Raw genomic sequence first — 23,615 nt, 5'->3', positions numbered from 1 at the left:
ATACACACACACACACGTAGGCCTTGGCATATTCGGGTCTTTTCCCGTGTAAGGTTGAGAGTATTTTGGTGACGTTTCGACGAGGTCTCACTCATCATCTTCAGGCTGGTGCTTTCGGCTCTATAGAGAGACGGCAGCTCTGATCACGCTTTGCTCACACAAACACAAAGCCGAAATCACCAGCCTGAAGATGATGAGACCTCGTTGAAATGTCTCCAAGATACTCTCAACCTTACACGGGAAAAGACCCGAATATGCCAAGGCCTACGTGTGTGTGTGTGTGTGTGTGTGTGTGTAAAATATTGCTTATAACAGAAATACCCTTTACCTTTATTGCTTATTGGTTTTCCCCCTACAGAAATGACCAGAAAAATTAATGTCCACCTATCCTTTATTGCAAACGTTTTAACAACTGTTTGTTTCCATCCACCTGGGTCATGGCAAAGTAAAGCCAAAATCCCAGATAAAAAATTTACTTTAAAAAAAAAATGTTTGACAGCTCCCAGCACCAAGTGAAACCCTTTTCCTCATCAGGTCTCATATCATTGTCTCATATATTAAATCAGAAAAATACAGCATTTCTTTGCAACTTACCTTTAGGTGTCCTGAACTGTACAGCCTCTGACATGGGGCCCATGCCTTTGGAGTTCCGGGCTTGGATCTTGAAATAATATGCTGTGTCCAGGGTCAGCTCTTGAATCTGGTGAGTTAATCTATTGCCTACTACTGGTTCAATGACCCAGTCATGTATTTCAGCGTTGACATCGGTGTTATAGTAAATTATGTACCCTGCATAACAAAAACAGGAGGGTTCGCGAATTATGAAAGCATGTTTCCGAGCTCTGAAAAATTCATGTCTCAAGTTTCTTGCAATGTCTTCTACTAAAGACACATGTCTTTTGAATTACTGCCATTAGGAAAGTGTGTGTGGTGTGTGTGTGTTTAATGAGAATAAGACCATCCCTCCCCATCCATTGATTTTCTTTTAGCCCAGACCTCAACCACATGTATGCCTTCTTCCAGATGTTGCTTAAACTGGCAAATTTTGAGCGTGTAAGAGCTTGTAAACATATGTAGTAAGGCTGCAAAGTCCTTCCAATTCAATTCCCCAAAGCGGTTCAGAGCACCCAGGGGCACAAATATAGCATCTCTTTGCAACTTTGTCAAGTAGCTGTTTCTTTTTCTACATCGGGCAGCTGCTCTCCACAGCTGTTGTGCAACTCTGCCTGGAGTGTTGGGAAGCTACTTAAGCTGGAGACAAGCACTACATATGTAAGTCCTCTTACATCTTCTGGAGTAGCTTTCTGAAATGAAATCCAAGGCATTTGCACAGGCAAGTGACAAATGTATACACACTGTTGTGTTTGTTGTGAATCCACGGAATCGTCCCTTTTGCCATAAAAAAAATTACACAACTACAATCAATAAAAAGCTGTATCCAATGTAACTAATGTTTTTCTTCTCATTTAGTTGTAACCATATCATCACTATATTTTATCCAAAAGATATTTCACCTGTAATTTTGCCATTGGCTTCAGATGGAGGTTGCCAGTTGACAATTATAGTTCTGGGCTTTCCTTCTTTGCTGACCACTGTTACATCTTTTGGTGGAGAGGTTGGAACTGCAAGAAAATTTAAATTAAACTGTCACAGATCTTTGTACTTCAGTGTGTTTTCTATAAAAAAAAAGTTAAAGCAAAGGAAGTAACAACATAACCCTGTAAAAAAAGGCATCGCATGTGACAAATACCTTGCTCAAAAGTAGTGCCATGTGCTGTCATGCTCCAGGTGCTTGATCTTCGGCCTTTAGTCACCATGACAGAGAATTCATATAACGTGTTTGGTTTTAAGCCAGTGACCAAGAAGCTTAAGGTAGTTGTATTTGCGGTCTATGAAAATCAGAAAATAAAAACGTAAATATTTTATTCCTATTCCTCCCTTTCTCCTCCTCCCTCATGGAAATAGACATGGAATCTCTTTTTTTAATTACAGAAGGTTTGGACAAAATTCCTGTAAACCATTTTTCTCACCTTGTACTTTGTGTTTGCAGGAATGTTGGTTTTCCAGCGGACTGTGTAGTAGCGGGCATCCGAAACCTTCTGGTTCTTCGGCAGAGAGTTGTCTGCCCAGGTGATACGAATGGTGTCATGGCTCAGGATGGAAGCCTGAACTCCCACGGGTGGCATCATGGGGGAGGGGTCTGGCACTGGAGTGTATGGAGCATTAACAACAAATAAATCAACTTCAGAAGTGTCTAAAGAATTGATGGGTAAAATGTGGGATATTGCAATAAAAAAGGAAGGTGGCATTATACATGAATAGAAACAAATGGGTGGAATGCAGGGCAATATAATGAAATGAGAGGTGAGGAGTGGAGTGGAGTGGAGAAAAAGAGAGAAAAGCCAGAGTTAATAGGCACCACGGCACCGCAAAACAAGTTCTCAGTGATTATTTTGCTACCTTTTTAAAAAACACAGCATCAGCAGATTTCACAGGACTTAGCATTTAAGGAGGTTATCGAAGATAACAAGGACAATGACTTTCAAATCTTCAGTATTAATTTGAAAAAGTTTACTAATTAGGATATACAGTATTATAGTTGCACTAAAACATTAATTTATTCCAACTGAAAAATCAAGGTAGAATTAGCATCCAACAGAGACAGTGATAGAGAAGTACAGTATTAATGCTTAGTATTAAAAGGAAAGTGCATATCTGCAAGCTGAAAGATATTCAGAAAGTATCTTTATAAGAACAACTAGGATCTAGCAAAAAAAAAATCACAAAAAACAACCAGCCCAACAATAAAATACCAAATCAGTGTTTCCTTTCAAACTACGGTACTTATTTTCCAGAGCTCCAGAAGGCAAGACAAGAAACAATGGATGGAAACTAATCAGGGAGAGAAGTAACTTGGAATTAAGGAGAAACTTCCTAACAGGGAGGACAATTAACTAGCGGAACGGCTTGCCTTCTGAAGTTGTGGCTGCTTCAGCACTGGAGTTTTTAAAGAAGAGGCTGGACAGCCACTTGTCTCAAATTCTATAAGGACTCCTGCTTGAGCAGCAGGTTGGACAAGAAGACCTCCAAGCCCTGCTGTATTCTGATTGATTGACCTCTCTACAATGTTTAAAAGTTAAATTTTTTTTTGTCCAACTGGTCATTTAGTTTAAAGCAGAGGTCCTCAAACTTGACAGCTTTAAGACTTGTGGACTTCAACTCCCAGAATTCTCCAGCCAGCTATGCTTTTTTTTGGTCCAACTGGTCATTTAGTTTAAAGCAGGGGTCCTCAAACTTGACAGCTTTAAGACTTGTGGACTTCAACTCCCAGAATTCTCCAGCCAGCTATGCTTTTTTTTTTGTCCAACTGGTCATTTAGTTTAAAGCAGAGGTCCTCAAACTTGACAGCTTTAAGACTTGTGGACTTCAATTTCCAGAATTCTCCAGCCAGCTATGCTGGCTGGAGAATTCTGGGAATTGAAGTCCACAAGTCTTAAAGCTGCTAAGTTTGAAGACCTCTGGTTTAAAGAGTGATAAAAACACACAGTACTGAAAAACATAACATGCTGTTGATTGACATATATCTATACCAACATGCTTACAATTATAATACTGTAGATTGGGAAGCTCAGTAAACAAATTTAAGAATGTGTAATCCATGCCATGGCCAATGTCCTGAATTTACAGTAAGGGTTATAAAGGAAATCAGGAAATCGCTGATCCAGATTTCAAAGTCATTGTTCAGCAAATTATCTCTGAACGCAGAACAAAGAAAAAAGCCACCAGCAAACTAGAAACAGTTTGTATTTCAATATATTTTTTGCCTAAACCATCTAGGCTGTTCCCATATATCTTTACCTGTATAGGCTCTAGTCACTGCACTTTCATAAAGAGGGATTCCTTCACCAACATTGTTATATGCTTTCAAAGTTATCACATAATGGGAACTGGGATCTGGGGGAAAAAATAACTCTATTAGTATGTATTAAACACAAGATTCTTTAGCGCTACAGAAACATCTGTTTTCAGAGATAGCTCAAGATTCATATAAAATGTCCTCAGCTTTTTCATATTAACTATTATTATTCATATTATTATCATATATCATATCATATCATATCTCATATTAATATTATTCATATTAACTATTATTAACATTATTATTATTAACTAATATTAATATATTTTTCATATTAACTCAGGCATCACAATAAAAATGAAAGAAATTTAACATCCATTTTGCTATTATCTCCAAACATCACAAAATCTAGAGTGAATAATAGAGGTAGAACACTTTTAATACCAAATGAAGACATGAAAAGCAAGCATTTTGATCAGCATTGATTTTATATTTTATATAGATGAGCCGTGGTGGCACAGTGGTTATGAGTGCAGTACTGCAGACTACTTCCGCTGCCTGCTGACTGCTTGCAATCTGACAGTTCAAGGCTCACGAGGCTCAAGATTGACTCAGCCTTCCATCCTTCTTCGGTGGGTAAAACGAGGACCCAGATTGTTGGGGGCAAGAGGCTGACTCTGTAAATCGCTTAGAGGGGGCTGTAAAGCACTGTGAAGCGGTGTATAAGTCCAAGTGTTATTGTTATATTGTTACTTAACAAAGTATCAGATTATAATCTTGTGTAATTACCCAAATTTTCAATAGTGTAGTATCGTTGCTTATAATCCACCTTGATGGTCTGAGCGTGGGGACTGCCTACACCATACCCTATGGCATAGCCTCTGACCACAATGTTCTGGTTTTCTGGTGGGGTCCAGCTGACAACAATACTGGTTACAAGTGGACGGACATGCAATGAACTTGGCACTTCTGGAACGCGGGTTTCTAAAAAGAAGAGAAATTATTATTTAAATACATTAAGACAAGAAATGATAAACCTGAAAGACATATTTACTTTTAAGAGTTGTCACTGAGTTATTTAGATGATTATATCCGCACAGTCACTTATTGGGGAGATGGGTGGCACAAAACTTTAATAAATGAATAAAAAATAAATAAAATAATTTCTCAGCCTTATAAAGTAGACCAGACTAAGAAGACAATGCTAATGTCAAGACTACTTTTGCTGACAGAATCTTGCATGTCTGAATGTGCCTCCACCCATCATCCTTTGACAAAGGAATGAAAAGATTTCTGTATTTTTTCATGAAGCTTTCACATTCGTAACACATGTACTTAGTATCCATACCATCAAGGTCACTCTCAAATGTTTCTGCTGATATCCAATCCGTAGCTATTCCTGTCCCATTGACTGTTAAGGCAGCCACTCGGAAGCCGTACTCGGTCCCTCGTTCCAAACCTAGTATAGAAGACATCATACTGAAATACAATATTCAATATTAATTGCAAGCAAGCTTTCTTAATTTTTAAAACAATTATTTCTATTTTTTAGAATAGCAATCGTTCCATTATCCTGTTACTTCAAAGTACCCCAATGACTATCTTCAAGTGATTATTATTTTGAAGTTATAATTTGAGTCATGGCTGACATAGATCTAGTTAAACAAATATTTTATGTTTTGGCCTTTCATCTTCCTGATGGTTGCTGAAGCATAACCCACAGCTAAGCAGGACAAATCAACAATATTTGCCATAAGACTCCAAGAGATTCAGTTGACAGAAATTACTACCTGTCAAGCATGAGAGGACCGACACACTGCAATGACCTTTCCTGTATGTCGGTGGCAAAAGAATATGTAATTTTCTTTCAGCAAATAGAAGGACTAAGAGTTTCAAATGATCTACTCGTTTTATTTATTTCCACAGCAGGTGGTCTTGACATTTTCTATAAAAACAAAACACCTAGACAAGGGCATAACGAATCAATTTAAAATGTGAATTAAAATATTCTTATCCGATAAATCTGATTTAGGGAGACATTTCTAGATGGCTTAGGCCTTATTTCAAGGGCAGATAAGGCAGAACTAAACAGAGGCTTCCTCAGAAATAAGGATGACCCGCCAATCTTTAGGGTGGCTTGATTGGAAAAGCAGTATCTGTGATGAACCCACAAACTAAAACCAAGAGGACTTCCCCGAGCCAAAGAAATATTGCATGGACAGAGAAGGTTATTTTTATAATGGTCCCTCTTCTTTCCCTAAAATAAGAAACTTGCAGTTAGTTTAGGTTATTATTAGATTGGGAATTCCAACTTATTCACCTTCAATGAGCTGTGAAAGTTGTGTCCCCACAATGATTTCGGTGACATCACTTTTGCGAATCACTTTTCGGTACCGAATCTTATAGCCAGTAATTTGCCCATTATGTGTTCCTGTGGGAGGAGGCTGCCACTGCATCGCAATGCTCTGTGGGAAGTTAAACAGCATTATAAATCAATACTTAGAAATATTATATATATGAACTTAATATCTCTGACATTAAAATTATGTACCTGTAAATAACCCAACCGTGTAACTTGCAAATAATATTGTATCTATGTAGGTGTCAATAATTTCTACAAGATACTTTGAAACATGAACATGACTCTTCACCATTGGTGAATCTTCACTATTTGCACACTGGGCTAGTACAGTCAATGTTTACTGCAGCTTTTAAGCATGCAAATTGAGAATCCAGTCGTCCGTCCACCCAAAAAAAATGTGGGGGGAGTTTATAAATTATAGCTGATTCATCATACATTCAAGATCTAAGGAAGAAAATCAGATGCTTTATCCATGTCTATAGAGAGAAGTACCTTACCTTGGAGTTTTGCACTTCTAGTGTTAGATTCTGGGGTGCAGCACTGGGAACTAGAAACATTAAAAGAAGTTATTCAAATATGGTTCAAACTTGAACATCTCTCAGGGAGCACCATATCCCCAGTGTAAATTAAAAATGAATTATACCTCTTCCAGTTTCAAAGCAAGTGGGTTTTATCATGATCTCCCAATTTCACTGAATATTTGTGTTTGTGTGTGTGTGTGTAAATTTTCAGAGTAATATCTACAAAGATTTGGCAAGATAATACCTTATGTTGATAGAAGCAAAGATATATGTGCGCATGCACACATGCTCACACAGTCTCTTAAGATACTTTGCTCAATACCAAAAATAAAAGGCAAAACAGTAAAATATAGAAAATGCAAGGGAAGAAAATGCAAGAAACCCTTTTTCCCAAAAGATTTCAGCACAACAACTTCCTATTTAGATCTATATAGTATGAAGAAGCCAAACCAAATTGGTTATATATAAAATGCAAATAAATACATAGGCATTCTTTCTACAGTTAGAAAACACTCACCATCTGACAGTGTACGAATGACGACGTCTTGAGTAGAGACTCCTGGACCATGTTTATTGTAGGCCACAACTCTGAAGCTATACTCTGTATATTTTCTCAAACCAATTATTGTATAGGAAAGACCTCCAACATCAATGTCCTATTTAAAAAAATAAAAAACATGATGTGTAAATCAAAATTTGGGCTTGATAATTTATTAAATATGCAAAGTCCACATGAGGCTGAAATTATGGCTATACTTGAATATTTGTTCATTTCTGGTTCTGGAGATTTCTCTCACTCTCTCTGTTTCCCAGTTATCCTGTGTTCACATCATAAATACAATATAATTGAGGACAGAATAATCTATTTAGAATCAAAGCAAAGCTTCCTAACCAGTCAGGATAACAAAGGCATGGTTTTCGAATACGTGGATGCTTCTATAGTTTTGCACCAATACGTTCAAAAATAGAAGGAAGTAGTGATAAAAGTCAATATAAATTTTAATACATGTGAAAATTCATCAGAAAGTCATTCCACCAGGAAAAAGTCATCTCTTCATATATCTGCAAGCAACAACTCAGAGGACAGGGGCAATCCTAAAGATCACACTTTTCTTGATGAGACATTCTGACCTAACTGGGGTAGTTTTTTTTTTTTTTAGATCTTAGCTATTAAGAGCAGAAAAATAAACAGATTCATGAAATTATACCCCATAATTATAATATGCAAATATAAAAATTGCTTTCTTTTTTTTTTTTACTTAAAATGTTTTATTTTAACATTCATATCCAATAACATATTTAATGTACCATCATATACAATTAATCGGACCTGCCCGGTCACCACCCCCTTCCTTTAACTCTCTTCCCTTCTCTACCTTCTTCTACTTTCCACGACCATCCTCCCCTTCTCTTATCTACATCCTCTCCTCCTTCCTCCCTACTCTTTTCTTCTCCCTCTTCTATCCCTCTTCCTTCCTTTCCTCTTCCTCTTCTCTTTCCTACCTCCTTCTCTCTTCTACTTCCTTCCTTCCCATCATTCTGAAATGGTAGCCAGGCAGCTCCGATCCTACATTGATTATACATCTTCAATCATTTCTGTACATTAACCATCAATCCATTTTCTACCTCATCCCCCCTCCCCCTCCCTTCCCCTCCCTCCCCCCACCTCCCGGGACGTCCCAGAACCGAATACAGGGTATAAAACTAACAGTCAAAAATTAAAATATAACACAAATCATAATCCATAGTCACTCCTTAAAACCTCGACTCCCCGATCTCAGAAATTTCCAATTGAGTTCGTATTTGTTCTTCATTAAAGTACATAGTTTTTAATATCCAACCTTCATCAATCAGTACCAAAACAACGTTGCTTTCTTAACATACAGGTATCTCACCTGTTCGTTCTCCATTCCCTTCTCCATGTAATACAATTTGTAATTCTGGATTTCGCCGTTGCCCGATAAGGGTGTACCCCAAGTCACAGTGATTGATGTGGGAGAGGTGGCATACGCACGAATGTTGGGGGCTGGACCTGGAAGCTGAACTAAATAATAAGCAGGGCGTATTACAAAATAATAAAAAATATTAACCACAAAATGTTAAAAAGAGCAATGTAAGTAGCAAAGCACCAATATTTAATGCTTACCCTCAGGTTGTGTGGCTACTTTCAATGGTACTGAGCTCTCCCCAGGTCCATGTCTGTTTTGGGCTACCACTCTGAAAATATATACTGTTTCAGGCATCAGGTTTTGGATTGTCACTTGCATTTCCCCAGGATGACTTGTGTTTTCAACACGCTCCCTTTATTAAAAAATAGAGAGAGAGAGAGAGTTTGTGTGTGTGTGTGTGTGTGTTGGGAATGGAAATGGGCATACAAGACTTATTAGGACACATTATTGTTGTTTCATATTAGAGTGAAATCATCAATTATGGATAACATGAATAGTACTACTGCTGTTTTAATTTAATCTAGGACAATCAATTGGGCAGCCATAGATTTGCATTATAAAAGATGCAAAATAACTATGATAAACTTCATTGAATTAATGTGGAGTACTAGATGATATAAAATAAACTCATCTGTAATCACTACTGCCTTCAAGTTATTGATACCCAACTTTTAATATAACCATAACAAAAGATGCCTTTTAAGTGAGAAATTGGTAGAACATGACCTGCTAAAAAAGCACTACTTTTTAAATCAGGATCTACAAACTAGAAGTCCAGACTGTTAGAAGAATTGCCACAGAAAAGATAAATAGAAAAAAAAAATGAAGCAAGTAATTATTGGCAGAACAGTTTATATTGTATAAGCATGGACAGCATATAGAGATTCATGATTGGAAGTATTTATGCAATCTTTGAACCAGTGGAATCCGATGGCATCTTCCATCAAAGTTCTATGTCTTTGGTATAGCTTGATGTTTTAGCATCATGAAAGTCTGGAACAATTTTGTGAAATCATCTAAACTTATTGTCTAGTTCTGGTTATTTTAATGATTAAACTTCAGTCTACAGTGCATTCTAAAATGAGAGGCTGTGATGCTTTGCCTATCAGCCCAACTCTTATTTTTCAGTTATGGGTCAATATTCCTAAAGGCTCACAGTTTAGCAATATTTAAATAAGCACACCTGTTACTCATTTCCTTGGTGTAGAACACCGAGTAGGTAAGATTGTCTCCCTGTGGGTCAGATGCAGGGGTCCTCCATGTTAGCTTGATGAAACGAGTAGATACAAGAGACGCCACCACATCTCGAGGGGCAGAAGGCAAAGGTCCAGTTGTAGCTGGTGCTAGATGGTCAGTAGTGGCACTGGTCAGTGAAGTGGGAGGTAATGTTGGGATGGCAACATCTTGTCATGTGCAAACATTGGGGAATATGAAGGGCAAACATCACGACGATTTAAGGAGAAAACAGAAAAAAAAAACCAAAAAAAGAAATAAACAAAACCACGATGGAAAACAAAACAAAATGAACACACAAAAAAGGCCATTAAACTGAAGGTTGGCATGCAGGCAAAAAGGTAACTACTGAAAACTAATGGGAAATATCAAGGAGACATCACTATTGGAGAAGCAATCAAAAAATCTCCATTATAATGAAAGTGAGAAGGAAGGGTAGGATGAAAATTACATATATAGAATCATTTCATCATTAAAACATTAGTTTCTGAAAATTAAGTCTGGTTATGGGGCAACATAATTTTTAGAAAACCATCTGCTCAAATCTGGAGTCAAATGCATGGAGGATTATAATATCTGTCCTTAGCAGAACTAGGACAGAAATGCAGAACATTCAAGGTAAGGTAGCACTGTAAAACTTCTTAAAATATTGGTAAATTATGTAATTTTTCATTTGGGACATTTCCTTTTTATTGATCTAAAATACCACTATATGAACTGTCATAGTAAAATGACCATGCTAATTTAAAATGGTATTTCTTTTTAATTCAACAATTATATTTTAATTAATTGCTCTGAACCAAGAAGAATATTCAATTAAAAAAAACTTTAAAATTGCATATTATAACCCTCTTCATTAAATCTAGTAAAAACTCATTAGCAAAGTCATTATAACTAAATTCCATAATATGATCATCCATTCTAAAATAGAATGGTTATTTTGTTCCCCAACACTGGCCAATGATATTCTGTCTCGTACAATCATACTGAAGAACAATAATTAGAATAGGATCCTTTACATGTTAACAAAAAAGCCTTTAAGTTATCTCTTCTTTTATCTTCCTTAAGCAGTGTCATTTTTCAATATTAACTGGAGGCAATCATTAATTGACACAGTATTATTTATGCGTTGGAATAAATTTCAGAGGCAACTCAAGTGCCTTGACAGATGTGGAGAGTATATAAAATGGTTTGGCATAATGATGAATAAAAGATGAATTCTAGAACAAGGGAGGAGGGGGGAGAAAGGGAGAGAGAATTGAAAGGGGGAAAAAGAAAAGATGGAAAAATTAAAAGAGATGAATAGTAACACTTATACTGAATATTACTGTAGGGAAGTTGAAATGCTACATCAATGAGGCATTTTTGTGGCATGTACACAACTTGGCTGTAAAGCAAAGGGAAGTTTATAGAAATTGCCATGCCTTACAGTTTCAGACTGCAAATTTGTATTGATCAACTGCAACACAGACATTCCAACTCCATATGTTAAAGTTGTAATTCTTGAATGATGCGGACAATATTAGGATATTTTAATTCTTTAAAACTTTGGATGGTTGATTTTTTTCCTAATCTCTGAAGTTATTAAAAGTACATCTGTTGAGCTCCCTGACAAATGCAGTAGCTCTACTGTAGTTATTTTGACTGGGATGTTTTCTTTAATCTTTTTTTTCCAGTGCAAACTTTTAAAGGAAATCATAAAAGTGCAATAAAAACAACCCTCCCATATTTGGGAAATGTTTTGTTTTAAAGGAAGTCATTTTATTCTTTACTATCATGCCCAAATAATAAAAAGGTGTGTCACCATCAATATATCAACAGAGAACATTAAAAAAGGAAAGCAACATTTCCTGGCAGTCCAACTAGAAGCGATGCTGTATTTTAGATAAGATAGCAAAACCAATTGTTAGTAACGTAAGGCAGAAAAATATTTTGCACGTGTCCAGTAATAAAACATACATGCTCAGATCTTTCACTTAGAGGTTAAAATCCAATGAGGGAAGCCACCCTAACATGCTCTATTAGAACTTGGAAAGAAGAACAGCAAACAATTATGGCATTAAAATCTAGCTGTCACACACAGATTTATCTTTTTGGGAACTGTGACATCTTCAGAATTACAGCATCAAAATCAATTCTGAACACTCGGGCTTCACATATCATGCTAAATCATAATGTGGTTCATATCATAGTTCACATCAGACCTCTACAGCTTTTTCAGCAAACTTAGCCTCAGGGTTATCTTGTAAATAGTTGCAAGAATGGAATATTACCCGATTATAAAAAACACATTACCAATGGATCTCCTTACATAGACAGCATTAAGTAGATTTCAACTTCTTTTTTAAACCTATAGATAAACAGCTCATCAAGAAGAAATAACTGATATCAACTTCATATTGATAGGTATTGATTTTAATAGTATTTATCAGAATAGAATGCTAAAAAGGCATGTGTTAATTGTAGGCAGAGAACAGGAGTTCCAGTCCTGAATTAAGCATAATGGCAGCTTTGTAATCCTGGGCCAATCACTTTTTCTTAGCCCTAGGAAAGAGGCAATGGCAAATCACTTCTGAAAAAACTTATCAAGAAAACTGAAGTGGACTGTTGAAGCAGTATCTAAGGATTGGACACGATTAAATGGGGAAAAAAATTATAGGTAGGAACAATCTATCCACGAGCGAGCAGTGCCCCATGGGGAGAAAAATATAGCTTGATATTCTGCCCTATATTTTAACAATATATGACTCTACTTTCTTACCATGATCCAGTATTATCAGCTGGGCTCCAGACTGTATATTTCCCACATCATTTTCCGCAATACACTGATAAAAGCCTTCATCCGATTTCACCAAACCCAAAACTTGTAGGTTGTGCTCATTCTTAAAACAAACAAACAAAAAAAGATGTACAGCATTCACTAGAATGTCTTCTAGTCACCGTTCAGGATTTTGAAAATAAAAGCTATAAAAATGTCTCTGTGTTTGTTATGTTTATTCACAACTCTTTCCATCCTTATCATTCTGACTTGTCCTTATTTTATTTTTTGTTTTTTTTTACATCTTCACTCCCCTTATTTTATACCATTCAACGCTGACAGGAGTAATTTAATAAGTCCTTCGTTATTTATTTACTCCTGCCATTTGCGTATTGCCCGATCTGCAAAGAATCCCCGCTGTTTTATGATCATCTCCCTTTGGTGGCTCACCTCTAGCTTTTTCTGCCCTATCAGCAAGGCCAGGAAAAGATATTTTGCAGGCAAAGGGCAAGTCAGCACTCCCTTTCTGTTCAATGTCCATAAAGCAACTGAACTGAAACATCATTTCTTGTTTTAACACTAACAACTTGATTACATTCTTTCCTATGCTATCTACAGAGAGCAATTTAGTCCATATCCTCCAACACGATGCTGAACTTCAGTCTCTGTTTCTATCTAAAGATAGGTTGGCCTTTTCTTTTCTCTAGGTTTGCTGTTATACACTTCTCGTTGTTAGCTTTTCTTTTCTACATTTTACTGCCATTGGGGATTTTAAGCTTGACTATAAAGAAGGGACGAATGGGGAATAAATTTTCTCCTTAGAATCCTACTCCCCATGCCTTCAAATCAAGCATGAATGGCAGCATTCTTTGCAAAGAACTATAAATATATGAACTGGTACTTTTTTTAGTGTTTTAGCTCTAGGATGCAGTTCATATCAACTCTATAAAATAATAAATAACTGCAGAAAAAATAATTGCTACCAACCTGCCTTCCATTGAGGACCTGTATACTGCACGAATCAAGAAGAGGGCCGTGAAAATATTTACAGATCCCTCACATCCTGGACATAAACTGTTTCAACTCCTACCCTCAAAACGATGCTATAGAGCATTGCACACCAGAACAACTAGACACAAGAACAGTTTTTCCCCGAAGGCCATCACTCTGCTAAACAAATAATTCCTTCAACACTGTCAAACTATTTACTAAATCTGCACTACTATTAATCTTCTCATCGTTCCCATCACCAATTTCCTTCCACTTATGACTGTATGACTGTAACTTTGTTGCTGGCAATCCTTATGATTTATATTGATATATTGACCATCAATTGTGTTGTAAATGTTGTACCTTGATGAACGTATCTTTTCTTTTATGCACACTGAGAGCACCAAGACAAATTCCTTGTGTGTCCAATCACACTTGGCCAATAAAAAATTCTATTCTATTCTATTCTATAACTGGAAATATTTTCAATTTAAAGATGAGGAAGAAACAGTCATGCAACCCCAAAAGCTTTTCCAACTCTCTAGGTACAAATTGTTGTGACTGGGTTATTTGAAGGGAAAGATTTATATATTTACACTTTCTAGGGAAACATACTAGTAATCCAAAACTATTGGGCATTCTTGGAAGTGTGAGCTCGTGATCATTAAACCAGACCAAATGTCTTATTAAATATGTACTTACTACAATTTTAAAGTAGTCGCTAGGAATGACCACATCTCCGTTCTTTACCCACTTGACTGTTGGAGTTGGCTTTCCGCTCACGCCGCATTCAAACACAATATCCATGGATTCGTGTGCATAAATATTAGCAGGCTGCTTCAGAAATGTGGGAGGCACTTCAAAGTGAGAGAAAGGTCAATGACTAATTATTGATCAAACAGAAAATGCTTGATCGGACAATAGCTTTTCATTTATATTTCAAAGATATCTAACTTTATTCTAAGAGGCTTTCCAAAAATTGAACGGTAAAGGACAAATAATTAAGCAATACAATTTTACTAAGGGTAAAATGTGGGGAATTTTAAAAGTTCTTTTTTTTCCAAAATTACCAAATTATACTTTAAACAAATAACTTACGAGAAGCAAAGGGGAGCTTTACAGCTTACTTTCATATTGCCTGTCATTGGCAACTATCTTGTGAAATCTCAGTTAAAGCTTTCAGCAATATTTTTTTATATCAATTAAGCAGATCAAGATCAAATGTCCTCTTTTAATGAGTGTAACACAATTCTGAGTGTCTAAGTTCCACTTCACCCACAAATGACCTTTTCTGAGTGGCAAAGGGAATAATTCTGTTTTCTATGAAATAAGTAAGGCACATCTGTGATGTTTTAGTCGGCAGCACCAGAACTGATTTAAAAAAATAGATCTGAAATATATTCTAACCATGAATGCTTAGAATTGTGCTGTTGGAACTGTACACAGTAATGTATATCAATACATCTGCCTTTAGTCTCCATTACCTTTCACAACTTGTTAATAATTTGCCATTCCAGAGTCAAAAGAAGATATTTTTAAAAACATCCCCTTCACTTTTAGCCAAATGAATTTTAATTTTAATTATAAGACCAATGATTTCAGATAAGTGCCAGAAGAAACACAACATTTCCCACTGTTGCAGAATTTAAAAGTGGGAAAGCAAATAAAATGCTGCCAGTGTAGCAGATATAATCTTCTAAAAGTGGCAAGCTATCATAAAGCAGCAGCTGGCATAAAGCTTTGTTAATATATTATAAATCAGTTTTTAAGAAATCCTAGCTGAAATCTAAAAGCTATCAAATACAATTCTCTTGAGTATCAATATCACTATCACAGATACTTTATGTATATACATATCAACTACTCAGGGATATAATTTGGTCCCACAGGATTTGATGGGAAGCTCTTACTGAAGAAGCCATTTTACACAAAGATTCAATCACTAATATCTTGGTTTTAAGTTTCATAATGCTTCTTCATAAAAGTAAAAACAAAGCATTTCATTATTTCTAAATGATGTCTGTAAAGAATTAAAACAAAGAAGAGGACTGCTGATGAACAATGCTACTTTGGGTATGCATTTGTCAACATTTCTATCTTGTAAATCCTTTAAAGTCCAGAACAATTTATAACATAGCAAGGATGCTTTTGAAAATAATTCTGCCACTAGAGACTCCAAGATTTCCCAGGTGTCCCCCCTCCCCCCCAAAAAAGGCAGAGAAATCACTTAAGTGTGATAGCAAGGCTTTTATTTTATTTCATTTAATGAATGAGAGCAATAGCAGCTTCTAAATTCACACACACACACACACACACACTGAATTCAATCCCATTTTTTAGCATTGAGATATTGTTTCAATCACCCTATACATTCTGGCTGCAGGAATAATCTGGGATGCTATCAGTTCAATTACATTTTTTTCAAATGTTCATTTTAATTCTTCATTTTAAAAGAACAAAGAAAAATTCCACTTGTTGGAATTTTTTTAACAATAATATTTGATGCGGATGAGCCAGGAAGCTCAAAAACCAATGTAATTTACGTCATACCATTTTCAGGAATCTCCTGCAGAGCTAAATACGGTGGCTGACATTCCCAGCTGGAAAGTGAACTTATAACCTTGTCTTCATCTATCTGTCTCCATGTTACTTCCTGAATTATAGTGATAAAAGAAAAAACTACCTTCTGATCATTTATACAAGGGAAATCTGGTAAGTGAGATCAGATCAATTTCCTCTACCTTAATGTACCTTTTTAATACAGAACTGAAAGCTGGAAATTTACAGAGGTCAAAAGTTGTTTGAAAGCCAGTTAGGTGTAGGCACCAGGCCAGATACCAGGAGATTGGCAGTTTTAGCTCTGGTTTAGGTGCAAAGCCAGCTGGATGACTTTGGGCAAGCAGTCCCCTTTTATCCCTAAGTAGAAAGCAATGGCAAGCCACTTCAAAAATTGTTGCCAAGAAAAGTCTATGCAGACATCAGAAGTCAGGACTGACTTGTAGTAAGTACATATACAGGTGAATAATAATATTCCACCTGTATATGTACTACATAGTCTTTGTGTACATTTATCCAGATAATCTACCTTACTATAGAAAATAATGTGTGTCTATTGAAGAATACAGTGCACTCTTGTGAGAGAAAGGTTCTTGTTATCTTCAAGCCACAAGGCAGCAATGTCAGCTCTGTATTTGCAAAGTAATACATGAAGCACCTTTATCCACCTCATGCCATCTGTTTTTCTGTCTACCTAGCATTGTTTTCAAGGTGGAACCTTTCCAGTGGTTTAAGCTGAGCTTTTTCCCAACTCTGTATAGAAATGTCATAAATTTAATTTGCAAAGGATCTATTATTCCATTTCTAAGCTATAAGACTCTTGCTCCAGTCATGCTGCTCTCCCAATACCTGCTCCTAAACAAAACAATGTTTTTTTTAACTGCCTCAGCTATATTAACACTGATATTTTTTTTAAAAAGTGTATATATGCATATATACCCTGCACAGTAAGGTCAGCTCGAGCTTCAATAGTTTCATTCCCATTATCTGCGATGCAAGTATATGTTCCTGAATCATCTTCGGTGATATCATTTATCTTCAGAGTTCCCCCAGATAGGAATAGAAATTTGTGAGAACTGTATAAAACAAGACAGATCACTGAAATGATTTTTTTAAAGTATGAGGGATTCAGATTTTTTTTAAAAAAATACAAAAGTTTTCAACATTGGGCTGTTGGTCTGAGCTCCGACCTTGGCACAGACAAACACAATTCAAAGTGCACTGACAATGTCTCCTCAAATGGTGATGAAATGTTTGCAACCAAATTGCCAAGCTCGGAGCTCAAACCAACAGCCCAACTACCAACCCGAGCTACTAATATTCAAATACATTTACAACATTCTTTGGAAGCCAGAATATTTTTAACATCTTTCCTCTCAAACCATTTTAGCTCTTAAATTCAATTGAAAATATTCTGGTTGAAAATCTGCTGCATTAATTATTACAGGTGATACAAGTCAACATTGCCATAGCAACTATCCAAGGCTTAGGAATGTTTGAAGAGTTAATAATTGACAAAAAAACAATAATTAAAACAAAAGCTCCAATGAACAAAGCTAAAAAGAACTGAGCTTATAACAACATATAAGAGTTGGAATACTAAGAGAGAGAAAAAAAGGGGGGGGGAGAATATTTCTAAAGTATATATAGTTGTGTTATCAAATACTGTATGGCTTAGAGATTGGAAAGCTGGATAGACAGACTTATATAGCCAGAGTTGGGATTCAGCCGGTTCTCTCCAGATCGGGCAAACTGGTAGCGGCGACTGCGGAAAGCTCAGCCCACCCGCCCGCGAGCGCTGCACATGTGCAGAAGGCTGTGCGCATGCATGTGCGCGCTCACATTTGCGAACTTGTAGGGAAGTGGATCCCACTGCTGCTTATAGTACAACAAGGCATTTGATTGCATGGACCATGACAGAATGTGAAATAAAAATCAAGATACATATATTAAGAGAGCTCTTAGGGAAAAGAGATAATAAACCTCCAAATAATGGGTTTAATTTTTTAAGTTTTTAGTGGATCCAGTTGTAGATGAGCTGCTTGTGAGGACTACATTTTGAAGAAACAGAAGACTTTCATTATACATATTTAGAGCCAAAGGCAGCTTTGGATCCAGCATGGCCACTCATCTAGGGCCTGACAGTTGCTCCCTAAAGCAGCTGTGCCCTTTCCTAGTCTAGCATCACGCATTTTTGAAAGAAGGCGGCCCTACTGTTGCCATTTCAATGCTTTCTTAACTCAGAGACAAATTTGACAAACCTCCCCTTTCATCAACATTTTGAGAGTTATTAGGTCCCTCTTTTTAGCAGTTTCCATGATACGGGACAGTAATGGCTGGCTGGCTCTGTCTGCTACCCAGCTGTCTACCAACAGCAACAATTTCTGTGACTTCCACATAGAACATCAGAATTAAAGACTCACTTTTCAGTAACAAGCTCTTCTTCTTTTCTTGTCCATCGGATTAGAGGGATAGGAATGCCTGAAGCAACACATGGCACAACTGCACTCTGCCCAGTCACTTTGGTAAGGGGAAAGGGCTGTTTCAAAAAAAGCAAGCCTGAAGAAAGGTCGGATTCTGCAAATAATATCAGGAAATAGGTTAAATTAAATGAAAAGGGATGGCAATATAATACTCTAACCGGTTTTCCACTCGCTTCTAATGAAATATTTAACAGCAAATTAGGATTAGAGAAATAAGCTTGAAATTGGCATAGACACTGGCCTTATCTTGCCACAGTGTCTAAAACTACACCTGTCTTGCCAAAACAGGTGTATAAAAGTTTTGTTAAAATACAAGAATAGAATAGAATAGAATTTTTTTTTTATTGGCCAAGTGTGATTAGGCACACAAGGAATTTGTCTTGGTGCAAATGCTCTCAGTGTACATAAAAGAAAAGATACCTTCATCAAGGTAAATGTACAACATTTACAACCCCCTTGCAAGAAAATTGAAACCGTTAGAACAGTGTCCAACCTTGGCAACTTTATTCCCCAGCTAGCTTGAAGTCCACAGATCTTAAAAGGTACCAAGACTAGATATCCTTGCTTTAGAGTAAACTTTTATAAGGACTTTTAGCGGTCCCAGAGAAGCATCCATTTCCAATTAGCAAGTTTGAATACCAAGTTTTACCAAATTTCTGACACCCATTGAACAACCCTATTCGTGATGCGCAAGAAAGAACCAGGAGAGGAGAACCCTCAGCGCAGGTGCCTGTACCTGGAAGAACTTTAATCTCTGCTTCATCGCTGTATTTGGGAGACCCCCCAATTTCGATAACACAACAGTAAGTTCCGGCATCCTCATCTGTAGCATTGCTGATAATTAAAGTTCCACTTGGCAACTTGAGGACACGATCGTCCAGAAAGAGGGGCTGATGATCCAGCTCCCACCTGACAAACGGCGCTAAGTCAGCATTAACTTCGCAGTTAAGAACTATAGGGTTTCCTCTATGGACAGATGCAGACTCTGGCTGGGTAATGAATCTTGGAAGCCCTAAAGACAACAAAAATGAAAAAAAAAAAACCAAACGAATAAACAAACAATGCAAGTACATTCCTGTATCTTTTGTTTTTGCCCTGAGACATTCTAACAGTATTTTAAGCTAGCATTCTTTTACACATAAAAAGATTCATAAATTTGTTGTCCAGGTGTCTTGTGAACATGGGGAGTGCAAGTTGTTATTATAGATTCTAGTTTACCTCTGAGAAATTTCTTCTGAATGCCATAACCAATAATGAGAGAGTAGAAACTGATATCATACAGCTGCTTCATTTCACATATTTAATTACATTAAAGCCTAATTGGAACCCCAGTTTAAAATCAGATGGGAGAAAGTAGCATGTCAGATGAATAGTTATGTAAAGCTAAAAAAAATTCATGAACTAAAAAGAAAAACATAAAAAGAAAAGATGTGATAAAATATAAAAGAATGACCTTGGGCCAGTCATTCTCTCAACCCTAGGAAACAAGCAATGGCAAACATTTCCCCAAAACTCTGGCAAGAAAATTGCAGAGGCTAGAACAGGAAGTAGCCAGGAGTTAACACTGACTTAAAAGGACAAAAACAAGTCACTAACACAAGCATTTACAACACAAGTACTTATTCCACTAGTGAGTCCATAAACAGCAACAGCATAAAATATAGAATCTGCATAGCTGCCATAATTATTATAGTTGTATCCCATGGAAAGCTTATTACATGCCACACCTATTACCTCTAGTGTTATAAAAATGCAAATGTTTAGATGAGTGGTCTAGAACCACTAATGCTGAAAAAAAACCCTCTATAGCCTGCCTAAATGTGAAACAACTCCTGCCTCTGAGTATATTTCATCATAGACTCTACATTTTCCAGTTCTGTTAAGCTCTACATTGTTTTGCTTAAAAAAAACATAGTTGGCATATTAAAAAAAATAGGAATATAAAAAAAGTAACAAGACCTCCCAATGGCTAAAGAGTGGGAAACAGAGACAGAGGGGCTTAATTCTGGCTGCACAAGAACAAATATATACAAAGTCAACACTGAAAAAACAGCAACAGACAGCAACTATTGCCCTCTGCAAAGAAAGAAAGAGTCAATCACCTAGTTAATTGTTGCAGGAAGATCACACAGACTGATTACAAGCAGCAGCATAAGAAAGAAGCAACAATGGTGCATTGGAAGATCTGCAAGAAACATTTGTTTGCAAGCAAGAAGAGATGGGGCCACAAAAAAGAGACAATCATAGAAAATGAAGAAGCTAATGTACTTTGGAACTTTGGAATTCAGACAGACAAGCAGCTGCTACAGAATACTCCCAAATAAACAACTGTTGATATAAAAAAAAAGACAAAGAAATCTGACAGTACCTGGAGGCAGCAGAATAGAAAAGAATATCACAAAATACAAAGACCTGCAAACAGAGGTAGAAAAACTGTAGCAAAAGAAAGCACAGATAGTACCAATAGTCATAGGCATCTTGGATGCAAATCTTGAAACATCTGGAGCAACATCAGGACTGACAAAATCACTATCAATCAACAATAAAAAGCAGCTTTACTTGCAACAGCTTACATCTTGTGATGAGACCTTTAACACCACAAAACAACATCTCATCTGCCTATCCCAGGTCCCTGGGAAGGATTTGATAGGTTGATAAAAATGTCAAATCTAGCCTAAACATCTGGCAGCCAACATCAGTGCAACCAACCATACTAACGCTATACTCTTTTCTAACCATGAAAAATGAAAGAGGAAAATATAATGGCAAATGGTGATCAAAGTAACAATTCACCTAGATGGAAAAAGCTTTTTAATGCTTTAAACCAGTTCACAGTTAATCATTCTTTCAAAATGTTTAATGTACTATAAAAATAATTTTGGCTGCACAAATTCGCTGAGAAGCAATATATTCAATTAAAACACATTCTGATTGTTTAACCTGAAGCTGATAAATTAGCAGCTTCTAAAACTCCCAAATTATTTGACTGAGAAATGTTTGTTTGACTGGAAGATATCAAAGCCCACAAAGTAATGAGGAAAGTAATAAAATGAAGGTTCATTACTTTCACTCCCCACTGAAGAAAAGGAGGCTCTGGATTTTCCTGACAGCATCAGCAAATCAGAGAACAGTAACAATGATCTCATGAGATAGATCATCTCCCAAATTAAATGAGAATCTTGGCTATCAGAAGGGCTGGAGACCACACTTCCATCTTGTCAGTAACAAAAGTATTACCCTGTTTCCCTGGAAATAAGACATCTCCTGATAATAAGCCCAATCAGGCTTTCGAGTGCATGGCCGATACCCCCTCTGAAAATAAGCCCTCCCTGAAAACACATGCGCAGCTGGTCCCCACCATTTCCTCTGGTTTCCTCCACATGCCTCAAAATAATAAGACTTTCCTGAAAATAAGGCCAAGCTCTTATTTCGGGGTTCAAAAAAATATAAGACAGGGTCTTATTTTCAGGGAAACAAAGGTATTTTACTAGTCATGGTTGGGAAAGTGCTGTGCAGTACACTCAAAAACAAGGCATTCAATAATGATAGCGGGAAGAAAAACCCCTGAGAAGAAAAAATGCTATAGCTGCTTCATGTGGGAAAGTCTGAGGCAATGCCCATCCAACCTTTCATTGTTCTCTATTTCACTTTAATTTAAAAAAAATAAAAATCAGGAAATGACCTCCATAGAGTGGGGAGGAAATGGTGGGATCAGGAATCACATACTAGGTTATTTAGCTATTTAGTGTGTACTTCTAACTAATCTCAATATGAATAAATCAAAATGATATATAACATAAAGCAGACCTAGTCCTTGGTTTATAACAAGGGAGCCCACTATTTTGGCTAAAAGTTGTAGTGTTTGTAAATTGAGACATCAGGTGCCTGGACTTGATTTTAAGACTAGGAGGCCACCCCCACACAGTTTAATATAAATCTAACATTATCACTAACACTTGCCCTAAAGTTAACCCTCTAAAGCAGTGTTTCTCAACCATGACAACTAGGTATGTTGACTTCAACTCCTAGAATTCTCCAATCAGCCATTCTCCATGCTGGCTGGGGAATTCTGGGAGTTGAGGTTCCACACAACTTAAAGTTGCCAAGGTTGAGAAATACTGCCCTAACGCTTCAAAGTAAGAAGTGGTCTCTTGAGGACCACCCTTTTTTAAAAATAGACATTACTTTTTTTGCAAGACTGCCTTCTCAGCCTAATTCTCCTGCAGTACACAATATGCATTTATTTCTGTGGAAACATTAACCTCAGATTTGGAAATCTGCGCAATAGCTATCCAAATAACGTTTTCACCTGCAACTGTAAGCTTAGCTGTCCTGCTTACGATGGTGCCAAGACTCTCCACGGTTGCCACACACTGGTAATGACCTTCATCAGGTTTATTGTGCTTGGAATGGACAATGCTGTTAATTAACAAAGATCCATCTGGTAGCAATTGCCGGCGGTCATCTGATACCAAGTTCAAGAAAGTCCCGTCCTTTCTCCATTCAATTTTTGGAGGTGATTCACAATATGCTGAACAGTTCAGTACAACGGAAGAAGCTCTAACTGACAGAGTGTCCACTGGTTCTACTAGGAAATAAAACGGAGTAAAAGTTCTCACTGTAGGTTCTATAAGAGAAAGAGAGACAGAAAAATAGTATTATTTAGGGCATTCCAAATATATTATACAGAAATCTTGTATTATTATGGATATAAAAAAAGACTTTCACTGCTCCAAAATCTACCTTCCATAGATTTTCTTACACAAAGAAGTCTAGATTAGCCGAAGAAATCATATTAATAGTCCAAAGAATGACTTTTGCACTCTGGTAGGCAAATACTAGAGAAGAGTAAGAAAAAGGAGCAGCAGCTTCTAGGCATTTAAAACAAAGCCTCTGGTTATTCT

The 23,615-nt window shown here is 36.8% G+C and overlaps 1 protein-coding gene across 6 annotated transcripts in view; it reads right to left on the bottom strand.

Moving 5' to 3' along the window:
• The window catches only part of NEO1 (neogenin 1), a 62,399-nt gene that overhangs the window by 13,300 nt on the left and 25,484 nt on the right, over nt 1-23,615 (bottom strand). For 3 of the 6 annotated variants that reach the window (XM_058156057.1, XM_058156051.1, XM_058156053.1), the window contains 19 exons: nt 23,021-23,338; nt 19,448-19,723; nt 18,652-18,805; nt 17,168-17,304; nt 14,375-14,529; nt 12,686-12,806; nt 9,875-10,094; nt 8,889-9,043; nt 8,638-8,786; nt 7,260-7,398; nt 6,719-6,768; nt 6,180-6,324; nt 5,208-5,318; nt 4,649-4,843; nt 3,859-3,954; nt 2,031-2,254; nt 1,751-1,889; nt 1,515-1,622; nt 595-789 (listed from right to left, as the gene is read on the bottom strand). In XM_058156057.1, the coding sequence (XP_058012040.1) occupies nt 595-789; nt 1,515-1,622; nt 1,751-1,889; nt 2,031-2,254; nt 3,859-3,954; nt 4,649-4,843; nt 5,208-5,318; nt 6,180-6,324; nt 6,719-6,768; nt 7,260-7,398; nt 8,638-8,786; nt 8,889-9,043; nt 9,875-10,094; nt 12,686-12,806; nt 14,375-14,529; nt 17,168-17,304; nt 18,652-18,805; nt 19,448-19,723; nt 23,021-23,338 (3,087 nt within the window). The remainder of the gene's footprint in view (nt 1-594; nt 790-1,514; nt 1,623-1,750; nt 1,890-2,030; nt 2,255-3,858; nt 3,955-4,648; nt 4,844-5,207; nt 5,319-6,179; nt 6,325-6,718; nt 6,769-7,259; nt 7,399-8,637; nt 8,787-8,888; nt 9,044-9,874; nt 10,095-12,685; nt 12,807-14,374; nt 14,530-17,167; nt 17,305-18,651; nt 18,806-19,447; nt 19,724-23,020; nt 23,339-23,615) is intronic. The other 3 variants (XM_058156054.1, XM_058156056.1, XM_058156052.1) reach the window with 3 other exon arrangements.

The sequence above is a fragment of the Ahaetulla prasina genome, chromosome 13 (assembly GCF_028640845.1).
Source record: "Ahaetulla prasina isolate Xishuangbanna chromosome 13, ASM2864084v1, whole genome shotgun sequence".
In the NCBI taxonomy this organism is placed as follows: Eukaryota; Metazoa; Chordata; class Lepidosauria; order Squamata; family Colubridae; genus Ahaetulla; species Ahaetulla prasina.
Note: the sequence above shows the minus strand (reverse complement) of the source record. Positions and strands in the feature narration are given on the sequence as shown.